Source organism: Choloepus didactylus, chromosome 7 (genome assembly GCF_015220235.1).
Source record: "Choloepus didactylus isolate mChoDid1 chromosome 7, mChoDid1.pri, whole genome shotgun sequence".
Classification (NCBI taxonomy): Eukaryota; Metazoa; Chordata; class Mammalia; order Pilosa; family Megalonychidae; genus Choloepus; species Choloepus didactylus.
The window spans coordinates 81164202-81184599 of NC_051313.1; the positions used below are offsets into that span (position 1 = coordinate 81164202).

Here is a 20398-nt window from a genome sequence, read left to right on the forward strand (position 1 = left end):
TTTATTAAGTGTGCCTATTATTGCAGTATTTCCTCCTCTAAAGAGGCTCAACAATTATATTTGGCGAGCAAGCAGAAAAAGTACCATTATTGTGCCAAGAATTATATAAAGAGTTTTCACATTTTATCTCATTATTTCCACATTTATCACATGGTGGGTCTTAAGAGAGGTTAGTGATTTGCCCAAGGTCACACATGTTCAGTGTGTCTGATTTCTGGAGACTTCTTTATCCCCCTTACCTTGGCTACACAGTTGCCAGCCCCGGACTGTGGCTCCATCTGCTTTTTATTTCCCTTGCATACCACTGTTAGAAAAATTCTCGGAATCGCAGAGACTGAGTCATCTACCTGGTTATATCAAAACTCCATCAATCAGGGCCATTGCTATTGTCAAGAAACCATGTTATTCATCCTCTGCTGCTGCCTTATCACACGGCCCAAACTCTCCATCCCAAACTTCCATTTTCTCTAAGTCCTGATCTCTTTTCCTCCAGGATCTTGATCATCTCAATTACTTTAATCATTCCTCTTTATGGGCACACTTTCCATATGCATTTATATCTGTACAGACCTCAAGCGCTTGGAGAAATAAAGGTTTAGCTTTACTCTGTTGCTCCCTAAACTACCATTCTCTCCACCCCCCTTCACCCATTCATTGCTAAAATTCTCAGTTCTGCAGCCTAATCTGTCTCCTCCTTTTCTCCACCACGCACAGTTCCCTGCCTTATCTCAAACTTTTTAGAACTGCTTTGTACTTATCAGCATCTCTCTTAGGAACTAGAAGATTACTTTCAAAACCATGCTTTCTAAATTTCTCTCCTGGAATCCCTTTCCAGTTACACCTGCTGGGACACTCCCCTCACCATGCATATGGCTGATTGCTGTGCCTACACACTACCCAATTACTGGGGTCTGGGGCCCTTTTTTATAGGACATGTTGTGTGTGTTTTTTCCTTGTGAAACTGGATGCCGTTCTAACACATGGTGCTGTAGATGGAATCCATTCCTGGAGGCTGTTTTCTTCTAGGTTCTATCACCTCCTACTTTTCTTAATTCACATCTTCACTGCTCCTCTTTGCAACTCTCTTGCCCGTCACAATGCTTGTTTGAGACTCCTTCCTCCTGTGTATGCAAGATTGCCCTCTTTTTCTTCTCTACTTCACAAACCCCTCTTTCTCCTCTCATCTCCCAAATGCCAGGATTCCCTAAACTTCTCTCCCTACCTTCTTCTCTTGGGCACCTTTATTATTTCTTCACCCATCACCTCTACATTGGTAATGGACAACCCTCTGTCTTCATCTCTCTCTCAGTATCTAACCAGGTTACAGGTCCACTTGTGTATCCCATCTCTCCCTGTAACAGAATTAATCAACTCCTGCTTAGTCACAGTCACACTTGTTTGAAACCTTGAAAACTTCGACCCTTTTCATCTACCGCCCCCCAGTTTGCTTTCCAAAAGCTAATCAGGGACCAAGAACTCCAGCTCTCCCTTGGAGAACTCTCTCCTACTTCCCTTCCCTTCATATCCCCAGATCTAGCACTTCATGCTAACTGTCATGTTACACTTCTCCCAAAAACCCATTCTGGAGCAACCACTAGCTTAAATGTGGCCTTTGAAGGAAGTATAAAAAAATACATCATACGTTTATTGGGAAAGGTCCTTTAAATATGTTATCATGTACTTTAGAAACCTATGACAATATTACAATGTGGAAAGGGACTTTGAACCAACAAGAAACAAATTTAAAAAAATCCAGGTATTTGCTTTTAGTCTTTTTTTTGGAGGAAGAAAGTATGATCTCTTCTTGACAGCAATTGTGAATTATGGTATCTACCCTTGAATTAGAGTATTCCATTTTCTCCAGCACAATGTGATAGCTTCTTAACTGTTCTTGTTTATGGTTGTCTAGGCTACCTCACTTAGAGCCATCTATAAACTTATTTTTATTCTTCACTTCCTGCCCTGAAGGCTGGAATAAAACTCCATACCTATGAACTCTGGAAAACAGCTCTCCGCAGCATGACCCAGCTAGTTTAGGAAAAGTAATTTGTAAAGCAACTCGTCAAGTCCAACACTGGAAGCAAAAGCTCTAGAACCATGTAAGGGAATCTTTCCTGCTAGGAATACTGTGAAATTCTAACTTCCATTTTCAGGGGTATGACTTGGGTCTTTCTACTGAGAGAAAGGAATAACAAGGTACTTTAGCATGGTCAAACCAAACTGATGGCCTAAATGACTCTCTAAAAGTCAACAAGACTCATACAAATATGGTAACTAGATACTTTTGTTTCCTTGTGTTTTATTTCCTACCTTTGGAAGGATAATCTCAGTGGAAGACTGAAGAAAGACTATGTGACTAAGGTGGTTGGTTCCTTTGGGCTGATTCTAATCACCTCATTCTATTTATCCTTGATGGACTGCTCAAGATTTGATCTAAATCTAAAAGAACTTATCTTCTAGGGAAAAATACTTGGATGCCAATTTGAATGTTCAAGCTTGATAAAACTGCTGCCCCTTAACAAAGTGATTGTCATTTCTTCTAGTTGTCAAGGACTGCATGAGTAAGAGCAGACACCCCTTGGTTGCAGAGGTTCACCAAAATTCATTTGTATTGCCATTCAACTTCTCTGTCTTTCCATTTGATAGAGCAAAACAGAACTATGGGATTTAATCATCCCAGATGATAAATTTAAAATGAATTTAATATCACCTCATAATTCCTTAACCTGATTATCAATTTAGTTCAGAAGTCCATTTGAAGTTGAAGGATATAATCTTAAGGAGATGGATCAAGAGCATCTTAGGGTCACAGTAAACACACATTCTTACATTTACTGAGCTTAACCGTCACCATCGAGCACCACACTCTAATTGAAGAAAAGAGCCAAATTATTTTTGAATCTCTGGAAAAAGTCAGTCAAATGGGAAGAAGTGTTTCCAAAGCGTTCCAAGGACATGTTATATGGTGGACAGTGAATAACACTGAATGAATGAATGAATAAATGAATGAACAAATGGAGGAACATTCTAGGCCCCATAGAAGCCTGGGTACAAGGTTCTCCTTCCATGTACTAGAATTAAAAAGTTAATGATATTAGAAACTTAAAGCATGTACTGAAAATAAATAGGCATCTCATTTGATTAAAAAAAAACTTTTGGTTCACATTATTACTCCTCAATTATTTGGGAGGGGAAGTAAAATCCCCAAACAAAGTATTATGAAGCAGAATTGGTTTCTTTTCTATTTTTAAAAATACTTTGGAGCAAATTAAACATACTCAGAATGTTTTATTAACTAGAACATTTGGTTTAACTAGTTTAATTGCTACTCTTCAGAAATTACTATGATCAGTGGGAACTCCTGTGTTCGGTCTCTGTGTGCGAATGCCCTGAGCGGAACACTCACCTGTACAGGCAGCTGAACACCCAGTACCAAGTTTTCCAAGGGGCCAAGAGAACTGGCAATCAGCTGCTCTCTAAATGGTGATACTAGAGTTTACCTTGTAAATTCCTTCAAAAGGAAAAGCAGCCAAATGCTGTTGGACAAAGGCCAACCTTTGTTTTTAATCAAACTAGAGAAATGGTTTGTAGCTCAGTAAATAGTAAACTAATAGCCTTCTAGACTAAAAATTCCTTAAGGGAATAGGCTGTGTATTATTTAGTTCCTATAGTTCCTACGTCAGGGCCTTATACATAGCTAGAGGTTAAGTTATTGAACCAGTATTAACAAATTATTATGCCCTCATTTTACAAACCAGAAACCAGGAAATATATCCAGGGGCTCAAAATAAGTGGAGAGCAACCTACATTCTTTACCTCATCCAGCCCTCTAGATTCATTCAGGTGTGAGAGAGAACAGGTTTAGAGAAATGGAAGCCCTAATCATCATTCCAATACTATAAAAAGTCATGGGAAGAGTTTTCACAAGGTCTATGTTTGGAAAAATTTTATAGCTAGGGGAAAAAAAGTACTTTTCTATCTCATATGTACCTCTATGATACCTTGCATTTTGAAGTTATGCTTTAACTTCCTAATTAAACATGAGAACTGTAGTTTTCTGCACCAAATTATAGAACCATAGATCTGAGTAAGGAAACCCCTAACGACTATAAGAGTCTATGTGGTAAATATTTTTATGTTAACTACTATTAAACTACATATTACAAACATATTTTGACTTCTTTGATGTGCCTTTTTCTATAATTCTATATGGAATAAAGTTTAATTTCTGATTTATTTCTCAATGAGATACAGTAGTCTACTTCCAAAATGAAAAGCATGATATTTTTAAAAATTATGCACTGAATATCTGAGCATTCCCACATTTTAGAAATAGTAGGTAAACAGGTATTAGAAAACCTCAGCAATTTTAAGGCTTAACCTCACCACTTCCTAAGAAACTTGAGCCTAACTAAAACTCCAAGAAAAACAGAGTTCTCCTCCTGTATTTTTAACCTGGGCATCCTTTTGGAGATCTCTATTAATTATTGCAGAGTGATATGCAAATTACTTATGCATGCATGACACTCTTGGAACGGGTGGACAATTACATCTCTTGATTAAGACCAGACAGCTTTAAAAGGAAGAGAATCAAATTATATAACATGGTAAAAGAGAAATGAGGAGAAACACCACTCCAGAAAGGATATGGGGGGGGGGGGGAATAAGAGTAATATAATCGGGGGGATGAGGGAGATGGGACAGATGGAAAAAGAAAGCAAAAAATGTACAGGAAAAATGTATATGTAGGAGGGGAGAGAGAACCATAGAAGGTAAATGGTATGTATTTATACTAGTATGATGAAAACAAAGAGTATTGTATTCATTATTTTAAAAAGAGAAAGAAAACCCTGTAAAATCAGTTTCAAGCAAATACATTCTATACTCAGATTTTATGAGACTTAAATAAAGCAACCACCGCTATTTGTTTAAATGAATCTTAAGTATTCTAAATAGGGAATTCAATGGTCATAAGAAATGTATAGTATCAACAAGTCACTATAGAAATTTGGGTCCTCAATACAAATTGGCATACAATTTAAATTAGGAGAACTTCAGGAAATAACTGTCTGGAAAAAAAGTTGTAACATTCAAATAATCCCACTGGTGGCAATAATCTAGGTGAAATTTGATTTTAAAAAAAAGAATGAAAATCTGGGCTTGATGCTATAGATGATACAAAAGAAGAAGGTACTTCCATTTCTTTTGTGAAGAATTACATAAACAATTAGAGGACAATTTAAGAATGTAATTAAGGGCTAAAACACAGAGTGCAAGTAACAAAAACAATGGGAGGTAAACAAAGGTAGGGGAATAAGCTTTAACTATCAGGTAAACCTTATGGAAAAATTAGAACTTGAGATGATTAGAACTTGAAGATAGAGGAACAAACATTTCTGATACTACTAAGTTACAAAGAATTTCCTAATACTAGGTTATAAAGGAATTTAACTACTGTTCGTTTATTCAATAAATATTTATTGACCATCTACTATATTACTAAGGGCTCAACTAGAATACAAACTAATTTAATTATTCCATTCATCTGATAATGACGAGTCTTGGCACCATCCAGGATCAAGACCCAGTGGCTAAGAACGTGAACTTTGCAGCCTGACTGCTTTGGTTCAAAATCCTGCTCTGTGATTAACTCACTGGGTGACCTTGAACAGGTAATTCAACCTCTCCTATCTCAGTTTCCCGGTCTGGTGAAGGGACGTACAATACTAATAGTACTGATAGAGCTATTCTGAGAATTAAAAGAGTTAATGCGTGTAAAACATTTAGAACAATGTCTAACATATAGTCGAAAATTTAAATGACTAATATTGGTGACAAATGATTTTTCCTACAACTTTATCCTGTCTTGCTTTTCCCCCTTAGTCTTGTATTTCCTTATAGCTACCATCACTCTCTCTTCTTTTCTTTTTGCCAAACTAACTAAATATAATCTGTGTTCCATTTCCTCTCTTCACTTGATTCACTGCAATCTGGCTTCTACCCTCACTACCTCAATGAAGGTGAACACTGATGAAGTCTCAAAATCACTGACGACTTGCACATTAGGACTCAATGCAATAAGAACTCCTCAATCCTTATCTTCCTAAAACACTCTACATTTCATAGTTGACTGTCTATTTTTTAAACTCTTCATTTCCACAACCACCTTTTTGTTTAATATTTCTTCAAATCCCTATGACTACTCCATGTCATTCTCCTTTCCCTCTGCTCACCCCTTAAATATTGGTGCTCCCCAGGTTTCCAACCTTGACCTAGAGCCCTCTCTCTTTACATACTCTCCTGTGGTTTTAACTCCTGTCTGTACTCATGACTTTCAAAAACTTCATCCACAAGCTGCTAGACCTACACAGTTGGAAGCCCCACATACACTGACTGAAGGATCAGCTTTTCCAAAGCTAAACACATCTTTTTACCCCTACACTCCCACAATCTGTGGCTCCACCTATATTCTTGGTTTCAGTTATAGCTTCACTCTCTCTCCAGCCGCTCAAGCGAGGAAGCTGGAAATAACAATCATATTCCTCTTCCTCATCTTCTACTTTCAATCATTCATTAATACATTTTGACCACATAGCCATATTTTTTTCTCCATTCTTACTAATAATGTCCCAGTCCAAATCCCACTTATCTCATCTGAATTGGAACAACAGTTTCAAAACTGATCTCCTTATCTCTAGTTTTTTTCACCTTGAATTCATCATGCACAGAGTGATCATTCTAAAATGGAAATGCAATGACATTATTACCTGCCTGAACCCCATCCCCCTTAAAGACTAACCATCACCTACAGGATAAAATCCTAGACCTTTAACATAGCAACTATGGCCCTCTTTCACATCATTTCTAATTTTTGTTCCAGTTTCAATAATGGCTATAGTTATCACATATTAAGTCCTTAATATTAAGTCCCACTGTGCTCAGAGTGTCACAAACACATACATACACACACACACACACACACTTAAACATCATAACCCCTTAATAGAGCATTATCATTCCTATTTTACAGATTAAGAAGCGAGTATTGGAAGCAACTTGCTCATAGTCATCAAATCAGTAAAAGTAGAGTTGATACTTGAATCCAAAACTAATTATGCTTCCTAGTGGAATCTCCTTAAGGTCAAGGTTTACACAATCCCCTTTTTTGAACCACCAGCATCGAGCACATTACCTGGTATATTTAATGGCTGTTAATTAAATGTTAAACTGAATTGACTGTTAAAAAAAGATTATAAAATTGTAATTATGAAAGGTCATCCTGAAGAAGGAACAGAGATGGTAGAATTACCTTACAGGTATTATAAATGGAAACAAAGACCACTATGACTGAGTGCGGAAAAAGTTGATCTCATCTTTTCACACAGGCTTCAGTTTAAAGATCTTTCAAAATATGACACAATCTCCATATTATCAACAGTAACTTTAAGAAGTTTTAAATTGTGTTTTATTCAAGTGTCTTATTTTACTTTTAGAGGAACAAAAATAAGAGAAAGATAAATATTTGCACCAACACAACTTCTCTGATAAAGGATACAGTGTATTTATATGTTTGTGTATGGAATATATATGTACCTATAATATCCATATATATAAATGGAAAGTTTAAACTATTTAAGTTTATAAATCAACAACTTCAATAATACTGCATGAATCTCATTCTTCAGACAAGCTGATAGAAAAGGACTAACGTATCACCTGAAATTCAGAGACTCATGAAAGTATATCACCAATTATGAAAAACTGCAGTTGTACAGCCAATCTATCTCCCAGGTTGCTATCAAATAAACAGGATATTTGTATATGGTTGAAGAAAAGAGAAATTAAAATGGAAATATCTACAAGTCACAGAACATAACTGAGCTATGGCTATTCTACAATTGGATTTCAAGTAGTTACACACCACTGGGCTAGGATAAAACATGCTCTGCTGGCATTTTCATCTGCCAAAACAACCATCTGCAATTAAAAATTAAAAGTGGCACTACTGGCACTACTTCTTTGCAAGCAATTATCAAAAGGCTGCTGGCTATCTTCCTTGTTTATAGTGTTTCTTTTATCAAGACTTCATTTCATTTTGTTTTGAAATATCTTTTCCTATGTGCTATTTCTTTTAGGCTATAATATTCCCAACACTATTATTTTAATACTTTTCAACATTTCTGATTGCATGATGAACCTGAAATACCGTAGCATATTTGTAGTTCTGAAAACAGATTGATACGAAGGGTATGGAATACTTTATGTTCCTATATTAGCACAGCATAACTTGCGGAAGTTCTCTCTGTATTTAATGGAAACTGGGGATCTTTAAAGAATCCAGAAACAAATCTTTTTAAATGCAATCATCAATTTTTACAGACATCAAATTCAGAAGAGAGCATATATTTATATAATAAAGTAATTTATTGGGTATGAGTCCTGACACAGGGAGGGGCCAATAGAGTAAAAATCCATCTTCCACAGGGAACCAATAATATATTTTGTAGAAATGGGGTGTCAATAAATTGATCAACATGTTTGCTGGAGCATCTTCTATCCTGCAGACACATCCGGTTACTGGGGAAATATAAGAATGAGCAAGACAAAGAGAGCTCTTGCCTTCAAGGAACTGGGGAGAGACAGGCAATAAACAGATTCCTCCTCCAAGCAGAGGAGGGATGTGCTCTGTTTAGTTCTTTAGAAAAATCACTTTGTGCTACTATGTGGCACACAGACCACAAGGGTTGAGTGAAGTTCAAGAAATCAGTTAGGAGCCAGCCTTCCTGCTCAGGATGAGGAAGGGAAATGAAAAAGAATTGGTTCACTAATTATTCCAAATAGTCATTCACTTTATTATGGTATTTTCGAGTCTCCACAGTATCCTCCAGCATCTCTGGTGGATCACAGACAACAGATGAAGAATTAGAGACCAGAAAGGTGAAATGACTTACTCCAAGTCACAAAGCTAATTAGTAGCAGAGGTAGGAGCAAAGCACTAGTCTCCTGCCTCTAGTCCCACACCTTTCTTCTCTAAAAGAATTATCATTATCTTGATTTCTAAGAAAACCAAAATGATTTGAGAGTTCCTTCATCTTTGACTTGCTCTGAAACTCCTCTATGAAAGGCTTCCAAGAAAAAGTATTTACTTACTCATTAAGAAAGCACTTACTGAGGGTCTACTAGATACCACGCACTGTGCTAAGTGCTTGGGATTCAGAGACTTTCTGTATGGGAATTTCACCCTCTTGTGGAAGAGACAAAGAAGTAGCCCACAATTATAACACAGAGGGACAAGCTCTATTATCACAACATTCCCAGAGTGTCACGGAACCAGAGACCCGTGACACCTAACTTATTCTGACAAGGGGAGGGAACCATCCAGAAAGTGTGCCAATGGGGAAGCAATTCTTTAATTGTGTTTTGAATAAACAGTAGGAGTTGACAGGCAGAGTGTGACGAGTGTGGAGAATCCAAGAAAACAGCCTGAGCAAAGCTATAGCAGGTACAGAATGGAGAAGTTCAGCAGGCTGGGGGTCAGGGTGCATATTAGAGAGGAGTGGTGACTGTACCTGAGGAAATAAAGATGGCCATGTCATAAGGGGTCTTGTGAGCCCTTCCAAAGAGTTTTGTGTTTAATTTACACTATTTTCTCAACTCTTAACCGCCCCTCAGTTACTTAAGTCAAATAACACTCACCTCACCACTGAATCTGCTATAGCAAAGGCCATCAGTGAGTTCCTTCTTGTCGTATCCTATGCACGCCCAACTTTTCTAGTCCTTTCTGCAGCACTGGAATCTGCTGTCCATAATCTTCCTGCACACACTTCCTTCCTTTGCTTTCATGAAAATGGGTCTCCTAGCTTTTTCCTTGGCATTTTGGCTGATCTGTCATGGTTTTCCCAGGTTTCTCTTTGGGCTTTTAGTCTTCCATCTATGGCTTGATGCTTGTGTTCCCCAGGCTCTGATTTCTACCATGTCCCCATCTCATTCTGTGAATTCTCTGGGCTATCGCATTCACTCCATTCATTGCTTTACTACAAATTGGCTAGAGCCTTCCAAAATCTAAAACTCTAATCCAGACATCTAGACTAAGTCCCAGATTTATAAATGTATTCCTGTATTCAAAATATTTTGAGTCCTCTCTATGTGCCAGGAATGACCCGGTACGGATCTAAGACCCACTGGAAAGAGACTTAATATGTCTTGTTCACTTCTATGTTCCACTTACAATGTCCACTGAAGTGATTCACAAACATCTGAAGCTCAACATTTCCAAATCTGAACTCATTATTTGCCCTGAAAGTCTGACTCTCCCTTAGTCCCATATATTAGTGAACTGCACTATCACTTCCCAAATTACCCAAATCAGAATCATCCTCCTGGTATCACATATCAGGCTGGTGAAAACAACTTCCCAATTCTACCTCCTTAACATTTCTCTAATTAAACTCTTCCTTCTCTTTCCCAAAGTCACTACCTTAGCTCCTGAGGTAATCATCTCTCAGCTTTCTAGAACATTTCAGGTCACATAGTAGATGATCAACAAACATTTGCAGAATGAATTCATGAATAAAAGAATAGAAGAATGAATAAATATTTTGGACAATTGCTATTGTCTCCTTACCGTCCATACTGACTCCATTTTCGCACTCTCCAATCCATTTATCAAACTGCTGAAAGACAGACCTTTCCAAAATTCACATCTGATCATGTCATTCCTCTGATTATCATCATTCAATGACCACCACTGCCTACAGGATAAAGACCAGAGTCACATCCAGCATTTGAGGCCATCCACGATCAGATACATATGTGCTTTTTGTTCTACCCTCTTCTCTTGCTGCTCTCTTCAATCTGCAAACACTTTACAGTGCCTGGAATTACTGTGCTGATTTGCAATTCCACAGCTTTGCCCAAGTTGTTTTCTCTATGAAGACTGATATTCTCCCCTCCTTTGCTCACCTGAAAATTAACTGCTCATGCCTAACTTCCTCTTTAAAGGCTATGCTGACCCTTCTGCCTTCATCTCACCTATTTCCTTCTCTTTTTTCTCATGCAACTTTGTAGCTAATTCTATATTTGCACACATAACATTGTTTCACACTTACTGGTTCATACACTTGTAGTCATCACATGCTGGGATCTTTTCCCTCTGTGAGAGTGGAGCCCTTTTTATTATTAATTTGGAAATTAGCGCTTACATGTTTACAGATGGAAGGGTATATGTAAGGATGGATGTTTGCATGGATAAACAGATGATGATAAGGAGTCATAGAGAGATTTCAGACACAGGAATGAGTGATATAAGTTTTACATTTTAGAAAAAACACTATGGTGTCAGAATGGAAAACTGGAAGGCTGAAAACAGAAGCCATATGATCAGGCAAGAGAATATTACAAATCATTCAACAGAGATATTGAGAAACAGAGTGAGATAGTGGCAGTAGCAAAGGAAATGAGAGAATAGATTTGACCAGCATTTAGAAGGCGAACAGAATCTGTATATGAGCTACGACCATGTGCTAGTTACAAAATCGTGGTCTGTGATAGCATGAATATTCCCTCCTTGTTTTGAGTATGTTTGTACATAGAGCAAATATCTTTGTTTTCTTCTCTATCTTATCCCCTCTTCATATGACATAAGCTGTATTGTTCATATCATAGTATTTAAGTCACAGGATATCAAGTTTAAGGGTCAATGTTCTATAGCTGCTCACTGAACTGTGCCCTGAAGGTCTTCACCTTTCTGTATATACCTTGTATTACATAATAAGGAAAGAACTGAAATTGTGGAACTGTAGAACATAACAGTTTTTGTAATTACCTATATGACTGCTTGTTGAGCTGTACATCAAGAGTTGATACCTTTCTGTATGTATGTTATATTTTACATGCATGGAAATGGCTGAAGTTGTGGAACTGTGACCCATGGCATTCTTTGAGATTTGCTAACTACTTGTGAAATTACACATTAAAAGTTATCACTGTTATGTATATATGTTAAAGTTCACAATTTAAAAAAAATGGAAAAAAAAAAAAAAGAGTGAATGTTACCCAAGGACTGCTTGCACCCTATTCTGGAGAGATTTAGTGCATTTCCGGTCGTACGCAGGACAGCTGAGTATTGTTAAGCGAAACACATCTGTTATTGTGTTCTATTTAGAGATTAAGTATAGTTTAAGGTGATGTGTATAGCTGCCAAGTTGACAAGGGGTGGACTGTGATGGTTATAAGTTCATGTGTCAATCTGGCCAGTTGATGGTGTCCAGTTGTCTGATTAAACAAGCACTGGCCTAGCCATTACTTCAAGGACATTTTGTGGCTGGTTAATAAACCAAAAGGCTGATTTATTAAATCATCAGTCAATTGATTGCATCTGTGGCTGATTATATCTATGATCAATTAAGGGAGCATCTTCCACAACGAGAGAATCCAATCAGTTGGATTTAATCCAATCAGTTGAGGACATTTAAGGAAGAAGAGAGAACTTTCACTTATCTTCTGCCAGCCAGCTTTTCCTGGGGAGTTCATCGAAGACCTTCATTGCAGTTGCCAGCTCACAGCCTGCGCTATGGAATTTGGTCTTGTGCATCCTGCCCTACAGAATTTGGACTCATGCATCCCCAGTTGCATGAGATACTTTTATAAAATCTCATATTTACAGATATCGCCTTTTGGTTCTGTTTCCCTAGAGAACCCTGACTAATACAGCCGATGGCAGCAGGTTTGAGAAAAATGAAGGCATCAAGGAAGACTTCCAGGTTCCTAGTTCAGGTAACTGGACAATGTTCTCATTTTTCTGTTTAATAGCAAATAATTTTTCAAAAAGCACAGATTTAAGAATGATAGTCCAATCCTTCTCTAGTTTAAAATATCTATAAATTCCAATCCATGGCATTAAACCAGGCAAAGATACACAGGACAAAGTGAAGAGTTACTTATATCTGCAACACTGTTTCCTGTGTACTTTCTCAAAACCGCATTTGTTGTGCCAATGCAAATTTATATATGGAGCCCTGTCATGCATTCCCCTAATACCACATTATTTTCTATAAAAGAAGAGGAATTTAAAAGGGAGAGACCATATTCAGAGAAATAAGTAGTCTCATATTTGAATAGTTCATACAATCAACCGAAGGAACAGCTGAAGACAGAACACACAGCTTTTTGATAAATCCTTAAAGAACCACAATAAGGGAACAGTCTCTTAAACTCAAATAATTAATGAATATTGGAGGAAAACATCTGAAATAGGCCACCTTTTGTTCTTGCCAGCAATCCACTGCTAGGCTACGCTATGTTCTCCTGAAACCACATTTCATACCATTAAAATACTACTATAATAATGATTTTCACATATTTAAGAGAAAATTTTCCTTACATGAAATATAACTTTAAGCATACTTTTCTTGTTTCTTGGCAGTGAAAACACTGGTCGACAAAGTAAATCCATCCCTGAAGTACCTCATTAATCACAGTGCACTTGTTCTTGGCAAGAACCTTAATGCGCTACAAAAACTGTTATTAAAGTAAGATCTGGGGATTCCCAGGCTGGCAGGGAATTAGTTAGTTATACCTCTCTAGAAATTGTTTTCTTATAATTTCATTTATTATTAATAAGCTTGTTAGACCTACAGCTCGAAGCAACTTTGCTTTTATTAATTTCATGTATAAAGTCCAGCTATTCTAAAGCTCATTTAAAAATCTTAAGCAGCAATTGCCAGAGATGGCCTCTTTCCCCAGGGTTGTAGATGTGCCCGACCGTCCCAGAAGATGATACTATCCATTCCCTCTTTGCTCTAATGTGGATTTAGCACCCTATCTAATTGCATCACAGTTTCAGACTCCAGAAACATATAACACAATCTTTAACATTAGCAATATTGCATTGACAAGTACATATTAATTACGTCCTTTCCACCACTAAGGACACAGCTCAAGTGACAACACCTGGTAAACAGTGGGTTATCCAAACTTGAACCTTTGAGAAAATCATGTATCAAAACTTAAAAATTCTGTAAAGTCATCAAGACCTGCTTATACACCATTTTGAAAAGAAACTGTTGTATTGCAAGAAGTCCTCATTTTTGTTCAAAGGCAGCAATTGGGAGATACAGAGTATATGAACCAACCAAAGTTGTCTATCCCTCTAGGAATATACAATGCATACTTTACCAAAAACAAAAGACCATAAAAGGCATGCTATTATAAATTCAACTCTGTAGAATATTCTTAGCATACTCCTGCAAACGAATCATTATATGTACAGTATATATTTCTGCCAAATTGAGCACAGATCATTATTGTTCAGTTTTCAGTAGATTCTGACAAGTCAAAATAATTTTCAGCTCATAAAATAGGACTAATTATATATCAAATCAGAGGGGATGAACATGAAAAGTATCAGTACTGTTTCTTCGCATCTATCAATACAGTAACAACATGTAAATCGATATGAATCTCACATAACTGAAAAGTTAAAACTTTTGATGCAATCATGATGGAACACAACATTCTCTTTGTGTACACTGTAAAATGGAAATTGGCTGGAATATTCTACCTAATGCTACATGTGCACATCATTCTGAGACTGTAAAATTTTCCAGACACCAGAGCCCCTCAGAATGTAGACTCCACCAATTTCCTGACTCCTACATGGTCAAATTCCAGCTTTCACCTATTACAAACCCAGCTCCTTCTTCCATGTTTGTGTGTGTGTGTGTGTGTGTGTGTGTGTGTCTGGTGTGGACGCCAACCATCAATGGTGGGAGCTATGTTTGGATGACGAACCTCATTTCAAAAACAAACCAGGTTCATGTGTTCAAAACCCATTTTACTAGGAAACAAGAAACATTAGTGAGTGCTTGCAACTTTCTCCATTGGCCTTCTAAGGCCGACATCTTAATATTTCATTTTAGCATAAAGAAGCAGTAACAACATATGAGAAGAGAAGAAGAAAGAAAAAAAAAGTGTGTAACGGCATAAAAACAACCTTAAAAAAAACCTAACTCTAGCAGGAGACTGAATGAATGGACCTTGTGGGAAAAACAGTAGTAAACTTTAAAGCCACTGAAAGGTTTTAAATGCCTCAGGGAAAAATAAACATTTGCTTCCAATCATTTTCTCATTAAGCATTCTCTGCTAGATGGCCAGGGTTTACTTAAACACACACACTTTGACTCCGTGCCACAAATGCCTACTTCACTCACTGCCTGATCGCTGTCCGAGGCGGCCCAATTGCGCGTCCACAAGGGCACCTCAGCCCGCGCTCTTGCGCCCCAGGCTCTCCTCTAGCCATCGCCTCGCCCGGCCCTGCTCGCCTCTTCCAGACCTTGGCCACTTTCTCCGTGACAAAAAGGGCTACAAGCACTGACAGATTTTCCGTTGGTGGCGGCTGGGGTGGTGGCGAAGCGTGTTTCCGGGCGCACTTGAAACCCAGCAGCTCTCCCCACCTACTAGCAGTTGCCCCAGCTCCTCCCCCAGGACTGAAGACACAGACCTCCTTTTTTTCCTCTCACCACTCGCCCGTACCCCTTCATCTCCTCTCACCCTCTCTAATACAGTTTCACAAACCTCACACCGACGCACGCCTCCCTTTGCAATTCCTAGCTCCCTGGCGCCCCGCTCATTTGAACTTTACGTATCTCGCGAACTAATCGCTCCCCATTATCCGCACAGCCTAAGTCCAAGTCTTCCCGGCTCACTACGCCCTTGGTGCCTGAAGCTGCCCGGTGGCTGATTAAGTGTCTTGGGGGAGAAGGTTCAAGCTGCTAAGGTCGGAGAGGTGGGACTGGGGGAAGTGGAGGGTTCTAAGAGGAAGATCACAAACACGTGCAAAGAAATAAAAGCCACCACGTGTGCGCGCGCGAGTGTGTGTGTGTGTGTGTGTGTGTGTGTGTGTGTGTGTGTGTGTGTACGCCGGGCAGGGGCGCGGACGAGAGCGCACCCAGTGGGGCTAGGCGCACGTGCCCCTGCCGGCGTGGCGGGGGGGCGCACGGAGGGAGCGGGTACTCACACAAACGCGTGGTAGATGAACGCCCAGCCGCGGGGTCTCTCCAGCACGTTGTACAGATAGTTCTGCACCCGCCGGTACTTGACGTTGCGCCGGCAGCTCTGGCTACTTGTGTACGAGAGCGGCTTCCCCAACAGGCTCATTCGGGCCCCTTGCTTGCCCCGGCGGCTCTCCCTCAGGCCGCCGCCGCCTCCACCGAGCGCGGCCGTGCGGGTGCCCAGCAGCAGCAGGCCGTCGCCCCTGGCGGCCGCCGAGTTCAGCAGCACCCTGCCCCGACCCGACTCCACATCCTTCATGCCGCTGCCCAAGCGCCCCCCACCCGCCGCCGCCGCACCGCTCTTCACCCAGAGCCCGGCGGCGCCGCCCTCCTCTCCTCCCGCGTGGTGGCGGGGCATGGCATCACCACGGGCACCGCGAGGGGGGCGCAAGCGCCTGCGGCGGGGGTAGCGGCCTCATGCGCGCCGGCGGGTTACCAGAAGGAAGCCGGTGGCCGACGGGACGTCCGCCGGCCCGCGACCTCCCAAACCGGGGGCGTGGAAGCAGGCAGCCAGCAAACCGCCCCGGGCTTCGGGGCGGGGGCGGGGGGAGTTGTGCAGAGGAGGCTGAGGACTTCCAATTTCTAACAGTCTTTAGCTTGAATACGAAATCCGGATCTGTTTGGGGCGTCACTTTGAGAGGTTTTCTCTTGCTCCCTTCGATTCCCCGCGGCTACCACTCTCTCTTCCAAGCGCCCCCAGGACTGAAGAGTGCGGGGCGCTCCGAGGCGCGCTCCCACGCGCGCACACCCAGCCCCAGGCTTCCCCTTTCTTCTCTTCCCACACTCCCGACACCCTGACTGCGTCTAGGTCCCGCTGGGGACGTCGCTCCGAAGCTCCTCTCCGAAGAGCGAGTCTGATTTGGTTCTCCCAGGGCCTCTCGGGCCGCCCGGGAGATAAGGTCTGCCCGAACAGTGACTGGAAACGCAGGTCTCGCGCTCTTCCCGCCGCTATGCCGCAGCACCGGATCCTTCCATCCTACCGCAAGGGGTGTGAGCAGGGACGGCCCGGCCCTGCCCTGCCCTCCAGGTAGCAGCCGGCCCCAAAGCGGGTGCACTAGGCTACGCTCCGGGTAGTGGCACGCCGGTTCCGGAACAGCTGGAGAGTCCTCTGCACCTCAATGTGCAGACCCGCAGGCCGAGGCTGCCGAGTGTGCGAGGCGGGGACCAGGCATCTCCCCTTGGGTCACTCCAGCCGGTGAGCTGTGACTTTCCATCCCTGCATCAGATAGCAAGCCCGCGAGTAACGGGACGGCCTTCCCAGCCCGGAGTGGGGTGCAGGGTGCGGGGGCATGCGGGGGGGTGGGGCGCGTAAAACTCTGAAGTGGTTCTTCTGCGGTGGACGAGCTGCTCTGAGGTTTCGCCTGACAGGGCGCGAAGTCGGGGGTTGAATCCCTGCCTTGGAGAAGGAACACAGTTCCCTCCGTCAAGACATGTCCATTTAAGTCCGAGAAAGTAAAAAACGAAACAGAACAAAAAACTGCGAAGTATTGGCAGTGGCGGTCGTGGCCCCGAGTCTGGGAGAAAAATCCTGGAAAATGGGAAGACCGGGACGCGGGTTCCTCGGGTTCCCCCCACGCCCCAGTATCGTGTAACTTACACGGTTAGAGCCCTGTTGCGAGGACCAAGTGGCTGGGTCTCCCTCTACTTCTGACACCCGGCGGCCCCAAACGTGAGCCCTTAACGGGGAGGGAGGGCACAGTGCCTCTGGCTGCGGCCTCTGCGGCCTTCAGATACAATGTATTATAAATAATAAACAGTTAAACATCACAATCAGCGTGGGGAAACTGAAAGCAAGCCAGATTTGGGAACTTGATCCAACAGAGCGGACCCTTCGCTCCCTCCCCTCACCCACCAAGATCATCAAACTGAAGGGAGAACTAAGCCTCCACAAAGCGACAGCGGATAGTTGCAATGTGTTGATTCTGTGTGTCTTTTTCCTTCTCGAAGCCTAAATCTGAGACAAGACTAAGGCAAAAGTCTTATTTCAGATTTCTCAGTGCCTCTGAAAGATAGATATTCTCGTACTTCCCTGCTGTACACACACCCACACCCGCGGCGGCCGCTTTCTGCTTCAGGCAGTAGCTCCACTTAAAATGATTCATTTTTACTTTTTGCTGTTCATGCTGTGATCTGTGTGAAACCCCTCTTGCCGGCTCCTGGACACCAGCGGGACCCTCCTTTCCCCCAAGCCTCTCTGAGGAGGGCACTAGCTCAGAGCTGTTGGGTGCAGCTGGCAGCGATGCCACGTGACTGTGTGCTGAGCACCAATACCCAGAGTCACTCTTGCTTTCCCCTAATACACTTCACACCCACGCACTGTGGAGGTGCGGGAGAGACTGCTCGGTGCCCTGCTATTCAAGGCAGCTGCGGAGAGCGCCCTGGAGCAAACTCTCCAATCCTAGAGCTGGCTGCACGGGGACCCCGGTTGGAGCTGGAGGGGGTGGGGGGAGTTTGCTGTTGCTATATTTAGGCTCTCCGCGGAGTATCGGTGCCCGGACTTTTCAGGGTGAAAGATCTAGAGACTGAAAATGACTCGTGTGCATGCCTTAAACTTGAAAAACTTGGTCTTTCTGCAGGCAGTAAAATGAAAACCACTTCCTCTTTACCAAGCTGTTTTCCTTCTTGCAGACTGCAACCACCGCTGGGTAGGTCAAGTCACTTCAAGCTCTGTGGTGCGCCAGAGCCCTGAGTGCAGGCAGGCAGTCTAGAGAAGGCAGTAGACGGGAACACGTTTCCCTGAAAGAAAACCCTGATTTCCAATTGATGCACTCCTGGAGTGCAGCAATAATATTACTGAAATTGTAATGTTGATTAACCAAACGCCATTAAATTATTAAAAAAAAAAAATCGGGTCCAGTGATTTGTAGCGGTTTAGTTGGGAAAGACCTTTCAGATCATCTATTCCAGGGTAACCACCATTGGAGATGAAGCCCAGAGAAGGGCACCCACCCAAGTGTGCACAATTATGAGGGTTTCTAGGAACCCAAGAACCTAGCCTCCCAGTTCAGCATGCTTTCCATGGCGCCATCTCCAACAGAGCATAAACGAACAGCACAGAGTTTTGTTTCAATGTCTCTGTCTTACTTTTCTTCAGAAAGACAGGTTTAGGAGCAGGCCCTAACCATTCTGCACTCGCCTGCACGGGAAGGAAAGGCCCAGTGAGGCTGCATGGACCTTTTCTATGAGTTTGTATGTACCTTGCTTCATTTACTACTTGCTAACCTACCTCAAAAAGCAGGAATTAACTTTGGGGGAAGTTAAGTGCATTGTGATTAAGCCCCTCAACCCCCCCCCCCTTTGAATATAGATGTTGCTAGGAAATTGCCTATTAGTTCTTTTCGTTGAAAAATGAAGACCCAGTATCAGAAAAGGGGGTAGGTATATTGAGTAAAATATAAAACAATATAGTGTGGATTCTGTGAAGAATAATTACACCAGAGCATTATAAAGAGTTAACAATAAACAATGGCCCTTTTCAAAGGTAAAGGTTTATTGCTAGTGTAGAGGATTTGAGTTGATTTGCCCTCCCCATTCTTTGGGGATGGAATTGCTTTCAACCATTCATTCTCTGCATATGTTGTAAGAAAACTGCCTGAAATGTATAACCTTGGAAGCTTTTCTTCTCTGAAATCTACATGGAGATGGTTTCTATAGAAAATAGTTGCTAGAAATATTTTATTTCAGTGTGTTTTCTATCCCATTATATATTTTCTTCTGAAAGATGGTTTGAAATAGTAATATTGACAAATTCCATATATAAAACTATAGATAGTTATTTCTATAGTTTTTCTATAGTTATTTCTAGAATAAACAGATCTGTACTGGTTTCACAAAATGTCAGTGACCCCATCACCCTCCCCACTTCCTCATTCTCCATACTCCCCATCTTCCCACTTGACCAAAGCCTCCCACCCAGCACACCCTCCCTTCAAGCCATGTTCATGGTTCTAATCAACTAGTGAGTGACAGAAGTGCCATTTAAATAATTATTTTAAATAGTATTATTAAATATAATATGGATGCCCTTTCATCCATTGGAAGATTCCTGAGCTGACCAGAGCAGTAATGATAAATAGAATCCTCAAATATTAGAGTAAAAAGGAAATTTACTGATAAAATTTCAGTATGGCTGCTGTTCAGTGACTTACCCCAGGCTCAGCTTGTAGGCCTAGAGGTAGAACTGAAGTTTCCTAATCCCTAAATAGAATGTTCTTTAAACTACACCACACTTCTTAGCTCCCCCTACCCCACCCCCCATCAGGTCATAACCAAGCTAATAATTATAACAACTTATATTGCATTTCATGGCTGTCTCATAACTATTGGTTCAATAAACATTTTTTACCTCC

The 20398-nt window shown here is 41.4% G+C and overlaps 1 protein-coding gene across 2 annotated transcripts in view; it reads right to left on the bottom strand.

Annotated features, from left to right (window-relative positions):
* Positions 1-17719, bottom strand: part of KCNQ5 (potassium voltage-gated channel subfamily Q member 5) — a 596680-nt gene extending 578961 nt beyond the window's left edge. Inside the window, exon 1 of one of the 2 annotated variants that reach the window (XM_037844184.1) lies at positions 16016-17719. In XM_037844184.1, coding sequence (XP_037700112.1) covers positions 16016-16407 — 392 coding nt within the window. In that variant the 5' untranslated portion in view covers positions 16408-17719. The remainder of the gene's footprint in view (positions 1-16015) is intronic. The other variant, XM_037844185.1, reaches the window with a different exon arrangement.
* Between the last annotated feature and the right edge of the window lie 2679 nt (positions 17720-20398).